Source organism: Paroedura picta, chromosome 8 (genome assembly GCF_049243985.1).
Source record: "Paroedura picta isolate Pp20150507F chromosome 8, Ppicta_v3.0, whole genome shotgun sequence".
Taxonomy (NCBI): domain Eukaryota; kingdom Metazoa; phylum Chordata; class Lepidosauria; order Squamata; family Gekkonidae; genus Paroedura; species Paroedura picta.
In genome coordinates, this window is record NC_135376.1 from 51,346,292 (window position 1) to 51,373,410 (window position 27,119).

Here is a 27,119-nt window from a genome sequence, read left to right on the forward strand (position 1 = left end):
CAATCAGTACACACTTGCAAAGCCACTCCAATCAAGAGTGTGATCAAGCCACACCTATCAAGAGAGATGCCCCTGCAAGCAACTTGCTTTGAAAACTAGGTCATGCTTATGATAACTGGACTATGCTAGTAATTGTGGCAAAATCTGATTATATACCAACATGCAAATGGAGATTTCATTTCTGATAGCTTGATTAAGATCCTGAGAAGCATCTGGAGAAGTGAGTGTGAGATTAATACATGCAATATACCATTGCTTATACCCTGATAAGCAAGTTCTGGAATAGGACCCCAGTCAGGGAAAGGAAGGGGGTTTAAGTTGCGATGACCTAAAAATATTCGACCAAATTAATTAAGCTAAGTGCAGTGTGCCTTTGCTGCATTGACACTGAACCCAAGATTTCTTTACTTTTGGTGTAACAGAATATTGAGCGTATGTTGACCCAAGGCAGCCGAAGCAACAGTGCTTTGTGTTCTGAAGCAAAGCATCAATGGGCATGCTATCCCAGAAGCAGGAGGAATGGTAAGAGATGGCGGAGTGGGGAGAGATTTCTCCTTTGGAATGGTGGGTAAAATTATTTATGGCAGTAAATATTATTTTATCTGCTATTTACTCCTTCCAAATGCTTTCTAGTAACAAATAAGTAATTTGTTTCTTAGTACTCCAGTTACTCTAGTAAAAATTAAGAATTTACAGCAGTAGGTTATTATTGTGCGGTCTATACATGAATTACATACTCCAAATCAAGAGATGAAAATAAAATGTGAAAGAACAATTTTTCAATCCATGCAGATTTTTCAGTCCTTTTATGTCTAAAAAGTTAAAAATAAAAGTTTTGAAACTGATTCTGATTATACAACAAAACTAAAGGTTGCACTATTTATTGCTTTTAAAAAACATGACAAAGGTTTAACATATTTTTATCCAGTTCTTACAAGACTAGCTTTGTGTGACAATAATACATTACTGAACAAATCAATGTAATTCTAAAGTTTAACTTGGTATTCAGTTTTACTGATAGCCTAATCCTAGTTTTACTAATACTCTAACATTCTGTTAGCATGAAAGAATATACTACTTATCGGAAAGCTTTAAACACTCTGAAAGTGAAAATGTTTAACAAGGTATATACACTATTGCAATTGTACTAAACAGATGTACAGGATTTTGTACTGTTTCTAGATACTGCTGAAGCCACCTTAAGCTGCCTGGCAAGGGGCCAGGGGATGGGACCCTTTCAGGGCCCATTCTTAGGAACGGGCTTTGAAGTTAGTGTTTGGTATATTTTTAATTATTACTTGAATAAAAGCAATACTTTTAAATTTTATATAAGCAATGAATAGTACTAAGTAACTTTTATTAACTAAATTATATACACAGAGTTAGATCCAGTGATACTACAGCAGAAAGTGTAGCTGTCATAAATTTTTCCTATTTTCTCATCCTCCAACAATTCTTTCAAACCCTGAGAAAACTAATTGCTGAAGTCATGAGACACACATAGATTAACAGCCCTTCCTGCCTCTTTAATAAGTATCAATGGAGTTGAGCTGATGGAAGGAATGAGTGATTTTGTTTTCTTCTCCCCCCCCCAAAAAAAATCCCCATTAATCCATGTGGTTCTCAGTAGTTCAACAAATAATCAACTTTACTAGGGTTAGAAGATACTTCTGGGATGAGGGAAAAGTGGGGAAGATCTTCAGTCCTCGTATGAATATTTTTTTTATTTATTTATTTGATTTCTATACCGCCCTTCCATATGGCTCAGGACGGTTTACATACAACATGGGGGGATACACAGAACAAATTAATATATAATATAAACCAATACAACAACAACAATCTAAATAACACAATTTCAGTGATCTTAAACAATATAACTGGAACAGGAACTTAGCTATAGGTTTCTGGTTAAAACTAAGAGCCTTAAATTCTCATAGCAAGGTAAAAATAAAGTCTTACATTAATTTTAGTTTCCTCCAGAATACCCATATTGCCTTCCCACCCTGATTCAGTTTCCAGAAATGTTATATATCTTCACCTACATTTCATACACGTACATAGACTTGCATGTAAGACCATATGGGCCTAAATACAAATTGTTAGCTGTGATTGAGTTCAACTAAAATAATGGGGCTTGAGACTGAATTGTAACATTACTTTCAATGGGACTTTGTCACATCTAATTTACCATGTACTTTCCCCAGCATTTTCTAATATCCAGTACTTTCACATCAGGCACATCTAGGTGCTGTCACATATGATAGGCTGTTCGAGCATAGATTTTTCTGTTCTGGTTCAGTACTGCTCTTTTGGATGTTCAGTAGGCAAAGATTCTACCCTCTCTTTTAAGAAAGTAGTAAAAATTTACCTTTCTATGTCTCCATTAATTAAGAGTAAGCATATGCTAATGCTTTTTTGATTATTCTGATCCTGTGCTTTTATTGCTCTTATAAATTCAAATAATAAATAAATAATAATGCTATTGCTGTTTTCCTAACCTAGGCCTATTCTGCACACAATAGATAATGCACTTCCAATGCATTTTAGAAGTAGATTATACTGCATTCTGTTGAATGGGAGCAAACTATTAGAATAGGGGGGTAAAAACCAATCTCTGTACCTTGTACTAAAATAAACAGTACCTTCTATGGATCAGTTCATATTTTATTGCTATTTGTATTGAAGATTGACAGGACTACTTAAAAAAAATAAGGACATTGCACATAAAGGCTATGCTACTGCTTAAGTGGAAAATAATAAAGGAGTTTGAGACATATTTGATGTCAGATCTGAATATTAAAAAAAACTTACCAGATAAAATCTTTGCTCTAGGTCTGAGAAAAATGCAAATTCAACACCACCCAGAGGGTTGGAGCCAGAATTTCTACTCCAATAACACTGGAACTCTGCTTCAACAGAACCAGCATTCTGCTGATGAAAGTACCATGCACTACCAGAACGTATGTCATTATAGCAGAATGAAAACACTGGGTACAGCCTGCACTAATATTCCAAATGTATTTATTGCTCAGAACATGACTCAAGACTGAGAATGGCATGTATTATTTTAACTGTGGACTTGTTACAGCACAAAGGCTAGGTGAAACCAAGTGATCTCTTTCCTAAGTAGTGGTTAGGTAAGTGATCAAAGACAAAAAGAAAGATATTATCAAAAGAAACATTCAAACATGGACCAACACCATCTTACCTCTGCCACCAAAAGAATACCATATTGTATGAACCGCTCAATTGCTTCATGGCACACCTGACATAGCAGCTGGCAGGGCTAAACAAAAGAACAAGTCAGATTAATCAGTTATAGTAGTTTCTTCTCTCTTGACTAACTCTTGGAACTCATCCCCCCCCCCCACAAACTTCTAAAAACATCCCCACAACTTGTAATTACAGTCTTGCTGTCTGGTTACCCATGTATAGCAAAAATTTCCTCCAGGCAGAGAAGACTTTGAGAATCAGAAAAGTTCAATGCCCTTCTTCAACCCAGAGATCAAAGAAAATTAATTACTTCTTTTTGTAAGTAAACTCACCTAATTTTATCTGCAAAGTTAGTTAGCAACTTGTTTTCTTTTATAGCTTTTTAATATTTTCACATTTCATAAAATGCATTATGCATTATGAAATTTAAAGGTTACTGTATAGATCTTTCAGCCAATCATAGCTACATATATTGTACCTAGGTAATTCACCTGAACACATCATTCCTACTTTTCTTGAAACAATTTCCAAACATACAGCCATATACAGCTGAAAATATATACAATCATGTATTCGTCAATATATCCAGTCCTCCATATAGCCAAATATGTGGATACTTAAATCCATTAGATTTTCTACGAACCTGAAAAAGCCATAGGTTTACAAAAAAAATCTAAATCAAAAATATATGCATACATAGGGCAATTGAAATCCTCCCAAATTCAAGCAACATTACCTGTAGCTTTAAGAAATTAACAGCCTCAGTGGCAGTGGCTAGCAACCACAATAGTAATGCCAACCTTCAAGGTTTAGTTTCTGTCAAGTAAAATACAGAGAGGAAGGGCTGGGAAGGGCCTGTCTAGTGATGTTTTGGCTGTTGGGAGAACTCATCAGGGCCACGTCCAGGAGCAGTCATGGATGACTTGCATGATTCAGCCAGGCTTAGCTCCTTGCTACTATTCAACAGCAGCCACCCCACAAAAGCCAATATCGCACAGTGGTTTGATTCGGGTTCCATAATATGACTTGAGAGTCCTGGGTTTGAATTCTGTTGCAGAAGCTCTCCGGATGACTTTGGACAAGTTATACATTCTCAGGCTAACCTACCTCACAGCATTGATGTGAAAATAAAATTAAGGACAGGAGAATGATGTAAACTGTTTTTGGTCACTACTTTGAATAATGACGGTATAAAAGATGCAGCTGAGAATAATAGGGCAGACAAAAGGTTGGTGACTGGGAAGAAAAAATGGTAGCATGAAAGTGGAGAGAATATGAGGACTTCCAGGAGAAGAAAGATTGAAATAGTGAGGAGAGTAGAACATTGGCCGGGGGGAGGGGGGGAGAAGGTGATGTTTCTTCCTCAAGTCCTTCTGTACAACTTGGCCAAAGTTTTCCCAAGGAGAGGATGCCAGAGTGGGAAGAAGGGAAAGCTGAAGACAAAGGGTCAGACAATGGTAGGCAGAAGGTAGGCAGTTTGCATTGCAAAGGGTATGTGTGTGTTTGATTCAAGTATGGGAGCTTTCATGGGAAAAAGAAGATAACATTCTGAACACACTTAAGAATAGTTTTGACATCTAAACACATCTAATTTTGTTTTTCAATTCTAATTCTAATCTAATTTTGTTTTTCAATGCTTTAATTCAATATCAACAGCACACAGTAGTAGCAAGTATAACATTTATATGATGTGACCCCTCCCAAAACCTACCAGTGAAATAGTGCCTTCATTAGAAAGCAAATAACATAAGCTTGCAGCTTTGCGGACCAATTGTTCCTGACTGAACATATTAGGGGAAATTCCACTGATACCATTTCTATGCCTTTTATTCTGTATTGCATGAAGACTACAAGCTAAAGGGAAAAGAACACAAAAATAGTTACTTCAAACAATCATTCTATTAGTTTAGTGAAAAGAATTAATACCTAACACTATATTCAAAGCCATACCACCTGCAAAATAACTGAAATAACCAAGTTAAAAATAAATTTTAAAAGGAAAATGCAGCTATTAAAAATGGAGGGGGGGGGACCTGCAAAGCAATAAAGAAACTTTGAAATGAGACTTAAATTGATATTTTTGTGGCCCCAGGCTCTAGAATACAATACATAATCTGTTGGTATCCCTTCCCCAGTTAACATACCGCTAATCATTTGTTTGCTTTCAGAACATACCGATTATAGCCTCTTTGAAGAAGACATGCAGTACCCCATTGCTGTAGAAGCTTAGTTCAAAGACAGCAGGAACAGATGTGCTGGGAGTGATGAAGAACTCATTATTCCGGCTGGTGTTTGTGATAGTAATGCAGTTCCCCAGCAGATGAATGGCATGCATGACCACATCTTCAGAATTCCCTGAAAATCCCAAATCATAGTCCCGAGCCAAGACTTCCTCCTTCATGGAGAAGAAATCTTCTACCAACTTGGAAAGATCAATTCCCTGAAGACAGTAAGATATAAGATAGTAAATACTATATTAAACATGTTAGTTATGGAAAATTCTATTTTCCAAAACCTAACTGAAACATTTTCAAGTATATCCCAAGCAAATATAATTCCATATAAACAACAGTTCCACATATGATATTTTGATGGTAATTCAAAATAATTTAGATCACAATGTTCAGAAACTGCTGCCTGAAAAAAGGAGGGGCATTTAAAGGGCTCACCAGTCAGCTGATCTGCCATGGTCAACTGCTTTGCACATCTTTTAAATGCCTCCCTCCGCTTTCTCAGGCAGCAGAGACCACTGCTTGAGAAAGCGAAGGGAGGCTTTTGAAGGGAGGGGAGGCATTTAAAAGGACACCAAGCAGGGATAAGGGACAGTGGGCTGACAGACAGCTCCTGAAGTCTACACTCCATATTGCCAATTGGCTGTTGGCCTTTAAAGGGCTGGGGATGACATGGGGTGGCTGTAGGGAGAAGGGGAAAATCCCATGCTAATGGGCTCTTTAAACCTCCCTGCACCACCTTCTGATACTGCAGGGAGAAGGCTCTCTGCAGCCTCAGAGAGCAGTGTGCAGGGAGGTATTTAAAGAGGCCTCCAACAGCTGAATCTGATCTGTCAGGTTCAGCTGTTTGACGGCTCTCCCTCTCCCTCCCCACCCATGCCAGGCAGTGGAGATGGAGTCCAATGCCTGGTAATGTTCTGGGAGGGTGAAAAAGGCGTTTAAAGATCTGCCAGTTTGTTGTCAGGATCAGCTGTTTTGTTTGTCCTTACTATCGCGAGAAACAGCCAAATGAAGCCTGAATCTTTTTGAGCTTCTGCGATTTGGCTGCTTTAAGCTTGGGATTTTTTATTCAGCTCAGATACCCGAATCTGTATTGTTTTAGGTACTTTTTGGCTTATCTGAGCCAAATCATGCATGCCTATACATTACACTCTTTCCCAGTTCATATTTTATATCAATAATTTATGATTTTCTAATGTTTTTTTCACTGCATGAGACTGCATTTTAAAATCCTACTTAGCACAGTTGTTTTGTTTTATTTAAAAACCCAAGTATCTCCCAGCTCAATAAATCCTACACCTTAGCCACTCACTGTAGTTCCCAGACGTAACCAACCCAAGTGCCTAAGGAGATCTCAACCACATCCAATTACATTTGTGAACCTATTTTTTAATTGTTTAAGAATCAATATGGCATGCTCTACCAAACAAGGCCATGACCAAGCCATTTATTTCAGTGGGGCATCCACTGATGCAGAATTTGTTTTTCTCTATATATCTGAGCCATAACGGCTACTCAGAAATCTGGCACATAAATAGTCTCAATGGGAAAATGAACAAATATCAGATTACAAGGACTACTGTACCATGTAACAAAGTGGAACAAGCAGTTTAGATTAACATCTGCTTAATTCCATAGCAACTACATTGATTTTTCAGAGGGCTTTTAGGTTTTTCCTTTCTTTAAAAAAGCCATCTATTTATAATATTTTTCATCTCTAATGTAAGAAATATTCGAGATTATACAGCATGGATGTGCATGGTATGGGTAAAATCCCAATTAACTTGATCTTTGTTAAATATTAAATGATGATGAAGTTACTTATGTTAAGATTTATTCCTAACAACCTAAGTGGTCAGTCAGTTTGCATCAGGTGTGAATTATATTTCATTCCTATAACCCAAGAAATAAGTACGAAACACTACAGACTGCATGAGCACGGAAACACAGTCTCCACATTGCTGGCATTTTGCAAGCTCACATCAAAGAGTTTCTGGTGAATGCAGCAGCATAGCAGCCTTACCTGCCTGTGTCGGTAGAGCAGTAAACAGGCAACAATATGTGTTGACATCACAGCACATGACTTGTTAGCAGCTAAAAGCAAACAAATAAAATAAAGCTATGCTGGCGATTTGTCATGCAACTGAAATGCTTAGAAAGCAACTGGAAATTAGTTACTCATAAATTATAGAATTATCTGCTATATTACTCCAAAAGAGCTTCATATTTTCAACAGAATAAGCATTTAAGTATTTAGTTATATTCAGAAAGAAACATTTTTACTGATGCAACTTGGAATATTTAACTATTTTAGAATCCATGTTCACAATGCTGGCAATGTTTATCTGAACACAATTTCTTAATCCTTTACACTATTTCGCTCTCTTATATTTGGGAAACAGCCTCCTGGGAGGAGACTGTCCGGGGCCCTGTCCGTCTAGGTCCACTCTGATTGGCCCTCCACCTCCAGCTCCCACCCTCCCTCCTTGCCTGTTGCGGCCTCCATTGTCACCCATGAGGAGAGAGGCAGCAACAGGGCTTTGTGGCCTGCAGGTACGCTCCTGCTGGGAGGGAGCCGGGGGGTGGGGCTGTCCACTCCTTTTAGCCTGCTTTGCAGGCCAAAGGGAGCTATGGCCACCCTCTCACGCCCTCCTGCCTGCTGCCCCTTTCAAAGCCTATTTTTAAAATGGGCTTTGATACTAGTATATGTTAAATGAAACCATATCACTGATTTAAAAAAACACACACACACCACTAATAACATTTGCAACAGATTCCCAGTCCTTACAAGGCATTTTCTTTTAAACTCTCAACGCTACAGCTATTGCTGCCACTGAATTATTAAAGCACAAAAAAAAATGATTAGATACAAGATACAGCATCTTCAATTTTGGTCCTTTAAGAATAGTAAGCCCATGAAGTTTTCAAGGCAAGAGATAAGTAGAGGTGATTTAACATTGCCCTCTTCTGCATAGTCTTCCTTAGTAGCCTTGGATGCCAACAGCAGTGGCTGTTCCTGCATACCTTCCAAGCTCTAACTAGATTAGGTTAATCTGGGCTATTTGGGCTGCTACCACCCTCTAACAGCAGGCTATTTTAATTTTAGTTTCTAAATAAATATATGCTAGCAATCTACAGCATGTTTGCAGAGCAGCTATGAAAGATAATACCACTACAAAAATCAAAACACTGTCCAAATATGTGCTCTGCCCCCCACCCCAGCATATGCAGGACTGGACTACTACAAAGGCAACATGTACATTTTTATAGTTTCAAACGTGAAGATTTAATGAACTGGCCAAAACGGAATTCCTCATATCGTAATTCTGTCTGATAGATACTTTTACATCATAAGCAAGCGGACAAAGGAGTACCATGTTGTTAATGGCTGACCAGGCTATGACATCATGCAGGCCCAAGGTTCTGCCTTTGCATAGTGCTGCAGCCCGGGGAAAACTATTGGAATACCAGAGTTCTAGTCAGACCAGTCTACCGCACCTTGAGAAACTCATCACTGCATGTGTTTTGTGTGTCTATCATTTCTGAGTTTTTGCTAGGTAGGACAGAGTAGGGGCACTAAGGATGAGTTTATGGAAGTAAGGGGTGGTGGCCTGAAAAAGGTCAGGAACCACTAATTCTGAAAATTTCAGTGAAACAATTCTATATATTTACAATTGACTACACCCTGACTCACATCTTGATGTTATACAGAAGACATTAAACCAAGTTATCGCTCACCTCAAAAGTATAAAGGACATAAAACAACTGCAGCTAAGAAGCTAGTTCTAGAATACACTTCCACATAAAAAATTATTTTGAGAAAAAAGGGGTGGTGTGTGGGAAGAGCAAATTCCTGCCACATAAAACTCAATGAGGCAGAGAAGATATTGTAACAACTCTACATCAAATACTTACTGAACATTATGTGCTCTGCCAAGTTAGCTATTAATTGTCTTCTCAAAGGCTCACAAGTCAAATCCCTGGAATCAGGAACAGCAGCTTCTGTATTTCCTTCTACTACATAATTAGGCCTAGAAAAATGCATAAACCACTTCTTAAACTTCTCAGATAAAACCTTATAGTTCTTACTTAATTTTAATTGCATCTTTTCCCTTCATATAGTGTTGACAGAAACCTCTGGAAAATTTATGTATTTATTAAAATATATATATCATTACACATTATATGATGCATCACAAATACAGAATTTAGCAAGGTCTAGTACTGTAAGGAAGGGGGACTGCCTAGGAACTATATTTGAATTGAACTGAGTTTTCTAGTGCAAGTGCCGAATAAATAAATACCACATGATACTACAGAGCTGATCTAGAGCACTCAGGAATAACAGAAGTCAGACACCCAGGGTCCATGATTCAGGATTCACTATGGTGAGAACGGAGAAATGTGTTTGGAACCAGATCTAGGAACAGGAGACTACCATGAGCAAAAGCAGGGAAAGTCTACTACCATGAGCAAAAGCAGGGAAAGTCAGTCAGTTGCTAGGTAACCTTTGGTTCTGGGATAGAACACATGCTTTGAATGTGGAAGTCCCAGGTTTTATCTGCAGCATCTCTGATTAAAGAATTTCAGATCTTGCAAAAGATAGTCTTGATCAGAATAGATAATATGGAGCTAAATGGACCAATTTTCTTCCTTGTGAAGCATTTCAACAGAATTTTAAATTGGTTAAGTTCATGAAAAATGACTGTGAAATTTGATTTGATTCAATATGTTAAAGCAATTTAGCACAGGTATCAAATATTTAACAAAATATATATTTAACAAAATATTTAATAAAAATATCACTTGTTAGTACTGCTATAAATCCCCAAATTCTATACCTACCGTGAAGGTAGTACAGCTGGTAAGAGAGTTTGTTCCAAAGAAAGGGGGACAGGCACAGGTTTCTGGCTTTGACCATCTAAATACTCCTGTAAATATACACAATTATTCATATACTCCTTGTGGAATGCTAAATGCAGGTGGACGTGTTAAAGATGGTAGTGGCAATTGGCAGGGATGAGTGGTAAGTGCAACATAGTGCAGTTTGCTGGGATTTATACATATATTTTTAAATGTATCAAAAACCCAGGGGGACAGGGAAGAGAAGTACTTCCCTTAGAAAATACAGGTCAGCATGTCACTATAAGTAGTGTTTCTTATAAAGGTAGCTAAGGAAAGGAGTACACGGAATGTAACAAGTGAGCAAATGAATCTGAGCAGGCTCAATAAACAATTTACTGAAAGAACCTCCTGGAGAATACCAAAGTTCAACACAATTTTCACAATACAATATTCAAGAAATATGTCCCGATGAGTTGTGCTTGTTTCGATAAACTTTGTCAGTGTATAGTACAATCTCACAAATGGACAAAATGAAGTAAAATTGGCAAATGCTCTAGTTCTCTTAGTCTCTAGGAACGGCACATTCTGTACTGCCTTCTAAGAGCTCATTAATGAATACAGACAAATAATGAATCCACAAAGTAAACTGAATTACAAGGAAGCAAGCCAAAATATTCAGGATTTGAATAAAAGGAATTGATCAGGATTAATGCAAATGGTGCCAAAACAGATATGGAGAAATGAGCTAAATGGCTTAACCCACACAGATGGTCAACACTGTCACTTCTGACAGTAGTTACCTGTTCAAATAAAACAGGCCTAATCTAAGGCACCTCTTTATTCTCTCATACGCATGAATGCCACTAACAAAAACCACGCATAGATAAGCACTGAAGGCTGCTTGGAACAGCTTCTACTGTTCAGATATAGGTACTGCTTGAGGAAAGGATTATGGGATCACCAGACAACTAACCCATCCACCAGAGTACTGTTATTTAAAAAAAAACACAATTGTGACCTTAGCAGCACAGACTTTTAGAGAAGATAACCTACTTTTAAGGAAAATGGCTGGGCAAAGTCTACTCGAACACACCCATAATTCTTCCGTAGCATTCGGAAGACTCCTCTGGCTACACTCCACAAGCTTTCATTCTTCTTGGGCTTTCCCTACAAAACATTGAAAAGAAAAAGTCCCAGTGATAAAGCCAATATTTAATATTAAAATGATATAAGAATCATCAACCAACACAGTATAAAATTCTACCACCATATTATTATAGGTCATGACTATTTTGACATAGTGGTGGAAAATGCTGTTAAGTCACATCTGGTGACTCCTCAGGGGGAGGTTCCAAGGCAAGATATGTTCAGAAGTGGTTTACCACTGACTTCTTCTGCAAAGCACTTCCATACAAGTGCTAAGTAGAGGTAACCCTGCTTAACTTCCAAAATCTGATGACATTAGGCTAACCTGGATGATTTAGGTCAGAACATTTTATCCGATTAGAAATTTATTTGGATTTTTAGAATAAAGGTAAAGGTAAAGGTATCCCCTGTGCAAGCACCGAGTCATGTCTGACCCTTGGGGTGACGCCCTCTAGCGTTTTCATAGCAGACTCAATATGGGGTGGTTTGCCAGTGCCTTCCCCAGTCATTACCATTTACCCCCCAGCAAGCTGGGTACTCATTTTGCCAACCTCGGAAGGATGGAAGGCTGAGTCAACCTTGAGTCAGCTGCTGGGATTGAACTCCCAACCACATGGACAGATAGCTTCAAACAGCATGTTGCTGCCTTACCACTCTGCGCCACAAGAGGCTCTTGTATTTTTAGAATACTATTTCTTAATAATAATTTAGATGTCATTTTTCCTCACATTCTTATTACAAATGAAATTCAGATTTATATTTCAAAAACAAGTTATCACCCAAACTGTTATCACTGAAAGCACTCAAAGATCAAAGCAAACAACAACATTCCAAACTCTCTTACCAGTTGTTCGCTATTATAATGTCCTTCAATTATTCTATCATAGGATATCCCCACTGGTATAATTAGTATATCAGGAGCGGCATTCGTATAAAGAGCATCCACCACCACAGATAACAGGCCTGCCCTCGCATAAGATGTCTTTCCACTCCGAGATCGTGTGCCTTCCAGGAATATTTCTAAAAACTGTTGCTGTCGAAGCAACTCTTGGACATGCTAGAAGAGTGAACAACAAAAATGGACATAAGTTCCTTTTTTTATTTATAAAATGTCTATCCATTCTTTGCTTCAGAGTGGTTTACACAATAAATGAAAGCAACAAGATAATTAAAATTAAACAGTTAAATCAGCCCACATGACTACAGTGTCTAACATAGAAACTCAGATTGACTTTTACACAAAAAAGTGTTACGTCCTGTTAAAAAAGGGGTGTCTGCCAAATAGTTTCCAAAAAATTAATATGTAAGTTGAGTGTTAGAAAGGAAAAATACAGGCCACAGATGTGACTTCTGGCTTTTTATTAAAGCTGTAAGCCTCCCCCCCTCCCATAAACACACTAAAGGCATCTTAGATAATTTCAGAGATAACTTCAAATTAAAAGGGAGAGTACATACCACATGTAATAAGGCTCTGTACAGAACATCTTTACGGCCATCAGGCCTTTCATCTAACCTTCGCCGAATAAAAAATCCTCCAAGTTTACGGATCAAGGTGCTACAGATAAAAGAAATATTTCTTAACTGGTCATTTCAGTAAGTGAAGATTAACATTTAACAGTAAATGTAAATCCATAAATGATATTGATTCAAAAATCATAACTTGCTCACCATTTGCCTTATACAAGAAAGCTGTAGATTAATTCTAGTTCTGATACCACACACAAACATTAGTTGATGATATGAAACTTATATGTACAGAACCAAGGCATGACAATATTCACCAAAAATTCATGACAATATGTACCACCTTAATTATCTTGCTTGTTTCAAACATATATTTGTGCTTTTTGATAAACTAGCAAGTGTCATAATAATCCAAGTGTTACAACCATTTTCTAATTAACAGTGCCTTGAATATGTACTGATTCAACCACACAGGCATATTTTTGCCCATTAAATATTGTGCAACTGGTGATCTCAAGATTGAGCAGCATAAATTTGGAAACCATCCTGTGCCTAGCAACAGATAGTTTACTGAACTCCCATTTAGTAGTCAAACATTATTACTCACTTAACATACCTCCTAGTGTGTTCCTTAATTAATGAAATAACTGTCTTAATAAACATGCAAATAATGATCAAAAGTTTTAACATTTGTAGAAATTCTAAAATATATCAATTTGGAAAAAGTAACTAATCTATACTATGCTTTAAAACACTTTGTGAGAACAGTAAGAATTAACATGAAAAAATTGTGCAATATGTACACTCTCCCCAACTGAGCTATGTAATTGATAGTATTACAGTGTCTGCTTACTTTGTCATTCACTGATGAGCACTTGACTGTTACAGGTTACACAATAACATTTTCTTATATAATAAAGGATTAACCAAGCACTGATACTGAGTGCATGGCACTGGAACAAAAGCTCTACTATACTTGACAAGGGTACCATTCACAGATGTACCTACAGAAATACAGGAGGTTCTCAAACATGGTATGATTCTACTTAGCAGGACTGCACAGATATAATTATGGAAAGTATACACCAGAGTATTACCAAATGAATAGTTTTCTCCTTCCTCCTTAAAGAGTGTCAATCCCATGGGAAGACCTCCTGACAATTGCTCTGTCCATGTGATCATATTATTTACATTTGCACCACTGTAACATGGGACTACACCATGATGAAATGGCTCCCATTCTCCTGGGTATAAGGAGGATACCCCCAACCCATCTTCCTTGGTATATATTTCTTTGCCAACAGCCAGACTGAAGATGACTAAGGGCAAGGAGGCTTCATTAGTTTTTATGATGTTTTAATTGTTTTATCAATTGTTTTACCTCTACTGATGTAAACCACCCCAAGATCACTAGGCGGAGGAGTGATATATAACCCAAATAATAAATAAAAGAACTAGTAGGATATGTTTTTATTTGATGGAAACATGGATTCTCAATATGGTACTATTGGTTGTTACAAACTGCTGGGCTGCAGAGAAAATGTTTATCAGCTTTGATACACTTTTTTTTAGAAATTCAATACTGATATTAGATTTTTTAAAATATGAACGTCAAAGTAATAATATAACTCTATCTTGATGGTACCCACTTGACAACATGATGCAACAACTGCATGCCATATCTTTGATGTGGAACATCTACTGGCATGGTGCCCCAAACTGAAGTCTACGGACGTCTGTAGTCCCACCCCCAGGGATCGTGCCAGTGGATGAACTGCGGCAGCAGCACCAGATCACTGAGGCACGCTCAATGCTCTGGCGGCAGTGTCGCTGCCAGTCTTCCAAGGCTGCTCCCGCCCTCCGGAGAGCGGAGGCAGCCTTGGGAAACTTCCAGGGGCAGGGCCAGTGCAGCGATGTACAGTACTGTGCATTGCTGGGCTGGCCCCGCCTCCACTATGCCTCTGAGGCTGCTCCCACCCTCTGGAGAGTAGAGCCAGCCTAGGGAGACTGGCGGTGGCAGGGCCAGCCCAGCCAGCAGGTAAGGAGAACGGGGGGGAAGGAGGATTCTCGCCCCTTATGTGAATGTTCTACATAAGGGGTGCGAGAATTTTTGTCAGTAGATTTTTTAATGGGCTGGCCCTACAGACTACATTAACAGCCCCATGATCCTAAAAGTTCTTTGCAGCTTTTTGCTTAAGGGAAGCGCACCTTGCACCAGAGGAAGATGCTATTGTTAGTAGAACAAATTTACTAATTTAGGATTATAGATATTAGTTTGCTTCAGATTTTTGTTAGGTATTAACAAGGCTATCAGGAAACAGAAGGCATTCACAACATTACCTGAAAATAGGGATGTTCAAGTTATTCCCTGCTGCAATGTAGGGTGCTTTGATGTTGTGGCAGAAAAGAACAAATGTAAGAAGCAGGTAGTCGATATGAGATTTGTGAACAGGTAGGAAGATAAGTGGCAAATTTAGCTGCATGAAGAAAAAAAATTACACAAATAAATACCTAAGTATTCCAGACTTGTAATTTTTAACTTTAGTTTTTGACAAATATACAGCAGTTATACTACAAATAACAGTAAATATGCTGTTGTTTTACTGAACTATTGTTAGATATCTCAAATCCAGTAAGATTTTTCATTTCATACAAATTATTTTATATTCATTAAAAATATATAAAAACATTGTGTAATATTGCTTGAAGCAATCTTTTAAAATTATACCTTTCTTGTACTGCACAGCAATTATTTGATTATTATGTCTAATAGTAAAATGGGCAGCTTCTGCAAAGATAGCAGTCAGGGGGGAACTTTGCATATGAACCAAACAGGGGGGAGGGGAGAAGCAAACTAAAACAGAGCATAAAAGCAGCTGAAAATCAGTGAACGGGGGGATGGGAGAGAGCAGGACAATTTAAAGTATCTTGTAGAGGAGAATTTCAGGCTTCATAGTAACAATCGGTAGGACAGAAAACAGGGTTATAGATATTTAAGGAACTCCCCAGGTATGAGAATATTGTTACTTTGTAAATTGAAAGAGGGTAAACCCACTAGAAAGAGTTTGATAAGCAATATACATACACACTCCACATCAGGAACAAAACCCCCACAGGATGCTGAAGGCACTGAATTCTCAGGGGTAGGAGGAGAAAATTTGGACTGGCTGAGGTCCTACTGCAGCCTTTGGATTCAATTTTTGATCTGAGCAGGGCATTCAAGTTTTTACAGTAATTTAAATTTTGAACACTAACAAAGCCTCTAAAGGTAAAGGTATCCCCTGTGCAAGAACCGAGTCATGTCTGACCCTTGGGGTGACGCCCTCTAGCGTTTTCATGGCAGACTCAATACAGGGTGGTTTGCCAGTGCCTTCCCCAGTCATTACCGTTTACCCCCCAGCAAGCTGGGTACTCATTTTACCGACCTCGGAAGGATGTAAGGCTGAGTCAACCTTGAGCCGGCTGGGATCGAACTCCCAGCCTCATGGGCAGACAGCTTCAGACTGCATTTCTGCTGCCTTACCACTCTGCGCCACAAGAGGCTTCTAACAAAGCCTCTAGAAGAGACCAAAACTTATGTATAATAGGGGCCAAGCCTGTTGCATTCAGGAACACAACAAGTACTAGAAATGGGGGGGGAGGTGGAAGAACTCTGTGGATGGCTCCCCTTCCTCCTAGGAAGTGGAAAGGCTACAGGCAGCTGTTAAGGAACTCACAGGCAGGGACAGCCCTCACACAGCAGGGATTTGCAGCCTCTGAGCCTTGAAGGGGTGGGGGACAGAAGGCGACTGTCTGGCTGCTGGACAGGCAGGCAAGCTGGGTGGAGGAGGAGGCACTCAAGGGTGGGACAGCCACCCTGAGTGGGTGCGCTGAGTGGCACTTAAGCCATGAGACATACTCCTCCTCCAAGCCCTTACCAGAAATATATTATGTGGAACAGATCAGTCAGTCATTCCAAACACCACAGAAACTATTTAGTTGATATGCAGCAAATCATAGAGGCTTTGATGGAATCTTCCTTTCTTAACAAGTTCTATTTCTAAGCCTACACGAACTGGTCAGTGGGCACAGCAAATGGACTTGCCTATTCAGACTTTTCAGCTACCAGCTGTAGCTACAGGATGTGCAACACGCTATGACAAATCTGGTTTTATAATGCATTCTGTGTTTGTATATTGCGTTCTATCGCAGCTATTTTGTTACCTCAGTTGCTGCTTTCACCATCTCCAGTTGCCCTTTGTGAATTTGGATATTCCAAAAAAAGCTGTTGAATAATTTCAGCAATACCCATCCTGTTAACCTAAAGGGGCAATAATAGTTGAAGCATGTAATAGAATTAATGTTTCATATGCAGATTTTATCTTCTGTTATAATCAGAAACAATTCTTACCTAGCAGAAGTATACATATGGTATGTACTGACTTCAAAATGTACACTACTATATAAACAAAACAATACCAGACAATGAACAGTAGAAGAGAAAAAATATTGAACCAACCACAAAAAGTCTACATATTCACATATTATGATACCCAACTGTAAAAATCATACTTGAACAGTTTACAGTAGAAGTTCCCAGAGAGGGCACTATGCTCCCACCAGGAGCAGTGGAAAGATCTAGGGGGCAATGATGTGTTTGGGGGCAGTAGGGAGGAAGTACTTTGACCCTGCTGAGGCTGCATTCTCCTAGTGAGAGATGTTCCAAGGAGGCTTGCCATTGGCTGCCTCTGGATAGTGGCAACCCTGAACTTCCTTGATCATCTCCCATCCCAGCAATGACCGGTCCAACCCTGCTTAGCTTCCTGAAGAAAATAACATCTTCAGAAGGTGGATTGGATGAGATCATACTGCTGCTGAGCTCCTTCACCTCTCGCCGCATCAGGCCGCCGGCCAGGGAGCCCATAGCCTAGTGCCCACTGTATTTTGATTACAGCGGGCTTGATTACTAGTAAATAAATAATCTAGTTTTGTTGTTGTTGTTAGGTGCCAAGTCGTGTCCGACCCATCACGACCCCATGGACAATGATCCTCCAGGCCTTCCTGTCCTCTACCATTCCCCGGAGTCCATTTAAGTTTGCACCTACTGCTTCAGTGACTCCATCCAGCCACTCATTCTCTGTCGTCCCCTTCTTCTTTTGCCCTCGATTGCTTCCAGCATTAGGCTCTTCTACAGGGAGTCCTTCCTTCTCATGAGGTGGCCAAAGTATTTGAGTTTCATCTTCAGGATCTGGCCTTCTAAGGAGCAGTCAGGGTTGATCTCCTCTAAGACTGACCAGTTTGTTCGCCTTGCAGTCCAAGGGACTCGCAAGAGTCTTCTCCAGCACCAGAGTTCAAAAGCCTCAATTCTTTGACGCTTGACCTTCCTTATGGTCCAACTTTCGCAGCCATACATTGCAACTGGGAATACCATAGCCTTGACTAAACGCACTTTTGTTGGCAGGGTGATGTCTCTGCTTTTTAGTATGCTGTCTAGATTTGCCATAGCTTTCCTCCCCAGGAGAAAGCGTCTTTTAGACATGAACAACAGAAGATACTGTTGTGCCAATATAACTTGAATCTTAAAAAGAACATTTTGTCATGATTTGTCATGATTTGTCCATTAAAAAGGTTCACATTAGAATATGTATATTATTTGAGTTCAGCTTGCACTACAGATAATAAATACAAAATTCTGGGAAAGTAAGCAAAATTCAGCATCTATGAATACAGAGCCTATTTCCTCAAACCCAAACTAGCTCTTATTACCTGATCAAATAAGGTGAGACATTTGCTACCATTTCCTGAAGAATTCTTCTTGTCTTTTTTTTTACTTTACTGAGGATTCTGGGATCCAGTTGACCAGAGCCATCAGTAGCAGACATTTCTAAAGCTTCTTCTTCAATGGCATTCTGCACTCTGGAAGTTACAAACCGAAAAATATTCTTTTTAAAAATATATACTGTAAGAAGGCTGTAGGCATATTATAACACAGACTTTGAAGAAGTAACCAGCTGTACATCTCACTAGATTTTATTTACTGTGCTCATAAGAAAATAATATCCCAATATAAAAACAGGCACTTCCCTGCTCAGTATGCCACTTAGTTCTTTTTTTAAGCAATAGAATTGTGAAATAAAAGTGTATTTCATTAAGATCCACACTCTAAATTCACTGATCACTAATACAAGCACCTAATGCCCTAACTAGTTCATCTGAAGGTACTAAGGTAACCAATGTTGCAAAAGTAGATTTACTGATCAAAAGTAGGGTTTTTGCAAAGGGCATTTATTAAGATTAATTCCAAAGAAACCCAACAACTGCTATTCATGAATTAGAAATCTGAAATCACATTTTGTATTTTCACCTCATACCTGCTATTGTTCAGCACATTGTCCGTCACATTATTTGCAAACATGCACTTACGAACATCCCGTTCTTGTACAAAAAGAACATAAGAGAGCCGCCTGGCAAGCCATCCTCTGTGCCTGTAACATTACATTTGTATGTATTAAAGTATACCACCAGAAAGTATATTCAAAACACCATCCTGCAACCTGAACTATTTTAACTAGTTTAACATAGTGCTTGTAAATGCTGAGAAGGCAACTCTTAAATGATAAATCACGCAACTAAAACGATTAATTAACTGGTAGAGGACAAAATGCATGGTTAGATTTTAGTTTAGTAAAGATGAGAGTTAAGGAGACGACTTTTTAAAAGCTATTTTTGTAAGAAGTACAAAAGCATGAAGAAGAAAATATTACCAGTATCTTCCTAATAACAACCTATAGCTTTTATTTGTTTACATTAAATTCCTTCAAACGTCCTTTAACAACTAGAAACGATACCCATTCTGGGGCACTGGAAATGCACAAATAATTAAAGACCAGAGCTTAACATTTGACAACTCTAAATACTTACAAATTTAGAAATGGTGTTAATCACCCAGTGAAGACCAAAGCAGCCTAACTATAGGTCCAAAGCACTAACATGCCTTGCCTTTGCCCCAATTATGTATTGGTATACATGAATGTTTCATCTGATGACAAATATGAAACGTAATGAATGATGCAACTATGACTGTGCCATGAGGAGTGAAACAAATTTCAAAATGGGCAGGTAATATCTGTGGCTGCTTTAAAAACCTGAAAAGACCTCTACAAAATCTAAGAATTAAGAAACTTCAACAACATTCTCGTTATCATGACTTTCACAACACTCCCTAAATCAGTGGTCCGTAACCTTCCGTTTGCCGCGGACCGCTGCTCCGGAGTGGCGGGAGAGGGCGGCCTGGGGCCCCGCACACGTGCGGCAGCCCCAGCGCAAACGCGCCTGCGCGGACTGCCGCGCACGTGCGTTTGCGCCCGACAGGGGCACAAACGCGCATGTGCGGCAGTCCGCGCCTGAGCGTTTGCGCCGCCGCTATGCCGGCGGCCGCGGCTCCCATGCTGGCGGCCGCGGCCAAAGCGGCCAATTAGCTTGCGGCTCGGCAAGCTTCTCTTCCCCCCCCCTCCCGAAACAAGAAGCTTGCCAGGCCGTGAGCTAATCGGCTGCTTCGGCAGCCAATTTGCTCGCGGCCTGGCGAGCTTCTCGCTTTGGGGGGGGCGGGAAGAGGGAGCTGCGGCCCGGCACCAAGGCCTTCGCGGCCCGGCACCGGGCCACGGCCCGCGGGTTGGGGACCACTGCCCTAAACTACTCAAGAATCCTGAATAGATGTTCGCAACCCTTCAAGTTCAAATGCAACCAACAGACATAAAATTTAAATGCAGCTAATAATAAATCAGATTTTAGAAGTAACATTAAACTGTGGAACAACTTTTTGACAAATGACAATCCTTAGCATTCTCAATTTTATCAATCAGAATTCAAAGAACAATGTAACAATTTCCATCTTGCCTAAATATGTTTGAATTCTACTTTTAAAACTGTCCTTTTGCCAGAAGGCAAATTGCTTTTGAAACTGAAGGTGGTTTCCTGCGGGAGTTTGTGATTCAGAATGCAACAGTTATCAAAAGAAAAAATTAAGGCACTTTGGCTCTTGATCATAGTCTCTTAAGTGTCAGCTTCTTGTAACAACCATTTGCAAAGATTTTTGAGCACTAATTCACTTCTGGCACTTAGCAGCTACCTACTAAAGGTATAAATAAGATGCTAAGTTCTACTACATCATCATACAATCACAGTAATCTGAAAAGCCATCTAATGTACTCTAAAATATTGTTAAACATATTCTCAGAAACATAACACAATATAACAAAAGTCTGAAAACCAGAAGGCTGTCTTGTTGACAGAATATATGTTCCACTACTGCCCAAGCAGGACTATCCATGGCATGTTGATTTTAAATGGCTATTACAAAGGGAGTATACAAGTATTCTTTTGTTTCTTGCAGTTTTAAACCAAATACAAAGTAAGAATTTTCAAAGCAGTTTGAATCATATGTTCTGCACCCCCAAGAATTCAATAAGATCAATCTTAAAAAAAACCCTCAAAACGATTTAATTTAAATGTGATTATTTTTCTTTCTAATAAAGTACACAATGCTATAGAGATTACTGAGTTGATTGTATATATAACTATACAATTTCTTGAGGAAATCCATTTTGCTACATGCCTAAGTTTCAAGCAATTGCCAAAGTTATAGTAAGGAGAGCTTTACTTACACACAAATTAGAGATTTTGTCTTTCTTCAATGTACTGGCTTGTCTATTTGTCTTAATGACTAAGAAGGCTGATTAATACATCCACTGTATCAAGATACTTCTGACATGGAAATCAATATTTGTGCCCATTTGGTGTACTTAGATCTAGTGGAATTATCTAGGACAGTGGCTGGGGACCGGCGGCAGCAGGGAGGGCGATTGCCCGGCTGCGAATGCCATGTACACGCGGCCAAAAACGTGCATGTGTGGCACTTTCGCGCATGCGCAAAAGTGCAGTGTATGTGCATTTTTGGCCGCACATTGCGCATGCATGTGTGCACGGCCCTGCTTCCCTCTCCCCCCTCCCACAGTAAGAAGCTTGCCGGGCTTGCGGCCTGGGAGGTTTCTTACTGCAGGGGGGGGAGGACGGGGAGAGCGAGCCACGGCCCAGTGCCAGGGCCTTCGCGGACTGGCACCAGGACACAGCCTGGTAGTTGGGGACCACCGATCTAGGATGCTGCCATTAGGCCTCATATGCATCAACCATTTTCATTTGAAGTTCATCTTATCTAATTAATGTTAGTACAGGGTGATGCTTACTACAATTCTTAAAATTAAAGAGATTGAAAATTTCAACCAATCTGTGCTTCTTCACAGTTTCTCACAAGTTCTCATTACTGTAAACCACTCTCAAATAATTACATATTTTATCTACTGTGAATGTCAAGAAATATTATCAACTAAATTTGTCATAACAAACACTTTAATAGCTTAGTTAGTAAAATTTAGGCACAGTTATCTATTGTATTATTAATTATTTTAAAAATCCAACTCACCGGGTATGTGTTTCATTAATATAGATTACATTACGAAGGCCCAAAGAAGGGATACTCGGATTAAAAAGCTTATCCTGAAAAGAACACAGAGTTTTATTAGATGAAAATTACAATATTTATATGTCCTACATATTGAGGACCAATGTGATACCTCGGTTAGTGTCCCACACAGGCAAGAGGTGATTTCAATGGCTTTAGAATGGTGTGACTGTTTAGGACTGAGCTGAGAGTGACCTTGGGTCAGTCACCCTTTCTCAGCTTATTTGCCAGGATTGTTTTGATAAAATGAGTATATTAATTTATGCCTTCCTAAACTCCTTGGACAACATGTGAGATACATATGGATTAGCTATAAATACAAACCCTGTTTTCAGTTTAGGGTCAATTAATATCCTGGTGGGATTTGAGATTATGCTGTTAGAACATGCAGTAGGATGAGAGCATACAATGACCTTAGCCCTGAAATTTAGCAAAATGTTCAAATACCATTACATTGAAATACTGTTTCCATTTGTTATCAACATAACATAGTTTACCCGGCTTTGAGGAGTGCATACATAACAACAACGTCCCACAAATGGTCTTTTCCTGCCCAGTAGAGTTTCTTTCCATTTTAAAGTAGCTGATCGAAAAACAGTAGGCCTAGAATTGCATTCTCCCTAAAAAAAAAGAAAAAAGAATTAAGGCAGTATATAAAGAAAGCATATTACAAAACTGTAACTCCTTACTACATATGTCCCAACCAAATTACGTACTTGTACAAATTATTGATCCAAACAGAGATATTCAAGAATATGTCTAACTTTCCCACTGAAGTAGATAGGACTTAACTTTAACTAGATCACACTCTTGGAGATGAACAAAACTGTCCAATTAAATTTGATCAAAAAATTAATCTTTTAAGAATTAACTATTTATCAAACTGATATTAAAGCTCTATATCAAGCACACATATATACACCAATCTATTTACAAGGAGGTTTAAAAAGACACTTATTCAGAACACAATACTCTTTAGTAAAATAAGTGATTAACTACAAATAGGTACATAATTTGACTAACATTCATCCTGCATTTTGAAAGAAAAAATGTGAAATTATTGATGCGTAATTATTATAGTCTTTCCCTGGCTGTCTTATATTACTAATAATAACTAATCATTACCTATCTGAGGGACTGCTTGTCTCCTTATGCTCTCCACAGAGCTCTTTGCTCTGCGGGTACTAATCTGTTGAATATTCCTGGCCCTACATCTGATCCTGGTGACATCTGTTGGATGTCGCTTGGCTTCAACTAAGACCAGGGCTTTTTCAATCCTGGCCTCAACCTTGTGGAATGAGCTCCTGGGAGAGCCGAGGGCACCTGCCCTCAGGGTCTGAAAAATGGAGTTCTACCACCAGGTCCTGGGTTGAGGCCAGAGACAAGAACATTGTGGCCCCTCCTCAGGCTGGGCATTTACATCTCTGCACCCCACCCCTAGGTTAGTCTGCTCGGGAGGTATGGGGTATTTTTGCTGCCAGTCTTGGAGGTTTTGTTGGGGTTTTTATTGATTTATGAAATTTTATAATTGTAAGCCATCACGAGCCTCTTGAGAGTGGCGGGATATAAATCTGAAAATAAATAAGAACCATACTATGATTCTCCCACAGGCAATTTTACAGCCTTGAAGGGACTTCCAACTTTTTCTTTTTACACTTCCTCAAATTCTTTGATTTGATATAATTTTATTCAGTGAGTTCTAAAAGCCAAATCACTCACCCACAGCCACTGTTGTTAATTATGGCAACTTGTTCCCATCTAGAAATAGTTATCCTGAAAGACAGTTACCAAACTAATCCTATTTTCCTTCAACTTTGACCATGTTGCCACTCATGTGTTTCAAGTTCAGGCTGCTGCTTAGCCTTGAGCACTACATAATCCTATTTCCCCTACTCTGCTAACCTCATCTTCTCCTCCATTTCATGACTATACTTGTGCTCAACCCATTCATTGTCCCTTATTCTTACTCCAGAATAAGTGTGCTATTTTATGTACAATATATCTCCTAGAAATAGTTCCCAAGTTGTCTTTCTGTCTCTCATTCAGATCTTTTGTATTGTGAAATAACTATTTTGTCATATTGATGAGTACCCAGCTTGCTGGGAGGTAAACAGTAATGACTGGGGAAGGCACTGGCAAACCACCCCGTATTGAGTCCGCCATGAAAACGCTGGAGGGCGTCACCCCAAGGGTCAGACATGACTCGGTGCTTGCATAGGGGATACCTTTACCTTTAAATATAAAAATAAATTCTTACTTGTACTTGATCTTTTTCTGCTTAATAGTATTGCAAGTAGAGTACAATTTACATTCTAGAAATCATGGATGTAATGACTATCACAAGAAACTCTAGATAAGTGAACAGGTATTTTTCTTATCACATCTTTCATCTTTTCTTCATCATACATGCATGGTAACTACTAATTTTCTGATGGCAATATGGGTCTATTATTCCATTCACATTTGTGACAGGAAAATAACTGTACAGTTAAGTAAACTAATCTCTGCTTAAATAATTTTGCTTACCCATTCTTCACTGGAGTGTTTACATCTAGATACAGTGCATTCTGCTGATGATGATGAGTAAGAAACATCTATCGCTCCAAGTGACAAAGCAGCATCATCCATGACAACAATTTAATTCAATAACATGAGCTTCAAAAGACAATAAACTCAATGTTAAGGAATAGTTGTATAACTGTCAAAGCAAGAACTACCTTAGAAACACATGGTAATATTTTACTATAAGCAGCAAAGTTAACAAGTTTATTAAGATAGCATATATAGGGGGAAACCTCATAATCTGCATTTTAAAATTATGTCCCTTAGTATTCTTTATTTGTTCTTAACTTACTCTAGCTGTCCCTCAGTAGCTATGCAAATAAAGAAGATTAGATTGTATTTATTACAAGCATAATGTTGCCTTCCCTATGTAGCAAGTAACTGATTCCATTCAAGATCTCCCATTTCATGAAGTCATTACCTGTGTTTACACTATCAAATTATGTACTTTCCATGGCCAGTGCATAACAGGAAAAAGTCATTATTTGTGTTCACGTGCCTGCTATATCTACGAATAAAGCAGGGAAAGGGGGGCTAATTTTCAAAACAAAAAGTATGTGCTGTGAGAGAAACTGAATCTTTTTTCTTTGCTGCCTTATACCCTGTAGTCCTTCAGTACGAAGTTTTCTCCAAGTCCTGTTCTGATGCTGAAAAGCAAGAGAGCTTAGAAGAAAGTGCCTAAAGTGATAGAGTGCAAGGAGGTAAAAAGACTAACAAAACCCAAAGCAATCCAGCATTCAACATCCCTCAACTGCACGTATCATCTGCTGCAATAAATAAGACACCTATTCATTCCTGTTTTATCCACAGAACATGAACCTACTTTGATTTTTTCTGAACAATATATTGCAAATATTCACAATACGCTAATAGCCCACCAAACACACACAGTTATAGGACTATTATACTTTTGAGGATTGTGACAGTCTGAATAATGTTAAACAGTCAATCCTACTGGCATAATGGTACAAAGATCAAGTTTATAGAAATTTGAACAAGCAACAAATTTCTTCTGTCAACCTTCCAAAGCATAACTGAATTATAATGCAAACCTATGCCTACTTAGCCAGGTTAAAGCCTCAGAGCCCACAAGGACTCACATTCACATCAATATACATAGGATCAAGGCACAAATTAGAGCAGAATGTCCAATTCACAGTGACATGGAGATGTTAAACAATCCTCAAAATTGGTTCTCTGAAAAGATTGTAACTAATTAAAACAAATATGATAACCTAACATGAATCAGTGTGGATTAAAAATATACAGCGGGCTCAAAAAGAGCTGCCAGACATTAATATCAGGTGTTGAATGTCCCTGTCCAGCAGCAAGCTATTGCCAAGAGGATTTCACTCATGCTCCTCTGTTTATCACCAGGGGAACGGCACAGATTTAAGCCAAGTTGGCAGGATGATGCAAAGGGCTTTCTCACAGGGTTAGTTAAGTACACCAGTGGCGTACAGTTGGAGGGTCAAAAGAAAAGAGGATCTAACAAGAGGCCTACATTTTAAAAGAAACTGGATTTCCTTCCAGCATCTACTCTGAATCTTAATTCAATTACAGCCTGGTTCTCACATTCAGAAAAATAAATTACCAACTTATATCAGCCATCCTTACAAAAAAAAAACTTAAGAACAAAACTAAATAAAAGCAAGCAGACATGCACAATCCTTGGATCACACCCCCCCCCCCCCATTGAAACTGAATTCAGGTACAATTCTCATAATGTTATTATGGTACTTTATACACTCTGCTGTGAATGAGGGGAAATTATTTTGCAATAACTCCACAAGACGTTACTCGTACTCCTGTGGCTGCTAATGTCCATGTTCATAAAAAAACTACTGCAAAATGCAATCTTATAGAAACTTTGCACTCCCTCTGTGAATTCACCCTTTCGGTTGAATCACCAACTTCGTTCACTTTCGCGCATAGGGCCGTTCGTCTTCCTTAAAAACTCCTTCGGGGGTCAGTCACCCAAACCCTCAAATGAATCCCCCTCCCCATAATGCTCTCGCATTCTCAGGAACCCGTTTCCTTCAAGCCACGCCAACTACTCCCCACACAGCCTGTGTCAGCAGAGCCTCCACGCCAAAGTCCCCCCGCACCCATAGGCGCCCTCTTCCCTCCCTCTGTCCCCCCTTCAGCATCCTCCCGAC

The 27,119-nt window shown here is 39.0% G+C and overlaps 1 protein-coding gene and 1 long non-coding RNA gene across 7 annotated transcripts in view; one reads left to right on the forward strand and one right to left on the reverse strand.

Annotated features, from left to right (window-relative positions):
* The window catches only part of GPAM (glycerol-3-phosphate acyltransferase, mitochondrial), a 35,554-nt gene that overhangs the window by 7,749 nt on the left and 686 nt on the right, over window positions 1–27,119 (reverse strand). For 4 of the 6 annotated variants that reach the window (XM_077349715.1, XM_077349714.1, XM_077349711.1 and 1 more), the window contains exons 2-17: window positions 24,925–25,053; window positions 22,896–23,018; window positions 22,360–22,433; window positions 19,253–19,366; window positions 18,648–18,797; window positions 17,106–17,202; window positions 15,243–15,379; window positions 12,894–12,993; window positions 12,283–12,495; window positions 11,346–11,459; window positions 10,293–10,378; window positions 9,363–9,478; window positions 7,471–7,541; window positions 5,392–5,656; window positions 4,928–5,070; window positions 3,212–3,289 (exon numbers count right to left, since the gene is read on the reverse strand). In XM_077349715.1, the coding sequence (XP_077205830.1) occupies window positions 3,212–3,289; window positions 4,928–5,070; window positions 5,392–5,656; window positions 7,471–7,541; window positions 9,363–9,478; window positions 10,293–10,378; window positions 11,346–11,459; window positions 12,283–12,495; window positions 12,894–12,993; window positions 15,243–15,379; window positions 17,106–17,202; window positions 18,648–18,797; window positions 19,253–19,366; window positions 22,360–22,433; window positions 22,896–23,018; window positions 24,925–25,026 (1,983 nt within the window). In that variant the 5' untranslated portion in view covers window positions 25,027–25,053. Of the gene's footprint in view, window positions 1–3,211; window positions 3,290–4,927; window positions 5,071–5,391; window positions 5,657–7,470; window positions 7,542–9,362; window positions 9,479–10,292; window positions 10,379–11,345; window positions 11,460–12,282; window positions 12,496–12,893; window positions 12,994–15,242; window positions 15,380–17,105; window positions 17,203–18,647; window positions 18,798–19,252; window positions 19,367–22,359; window positions 22,434–22,895; window positions 23,019–24,924; window positions 25,054–25,381; window positions 27,070–27,119 lie in introns of those variants that run through there. The other 2 variants (XM_077349713.1, XM_077349716.1) reach the window with 2 other exon arrangements.
* LOC143843531 (uncharacterized) lies at window positions 404–25,740 on the forward strand. The gene is made up of 3 exons (XR_013233589.1): window positions 404–522; window positions 2,836–2,963; window positions 25,569–25,740. It is a non-coding gene; the product is annotated as an uncharacterized LOC143843531 (long non-coding RNA).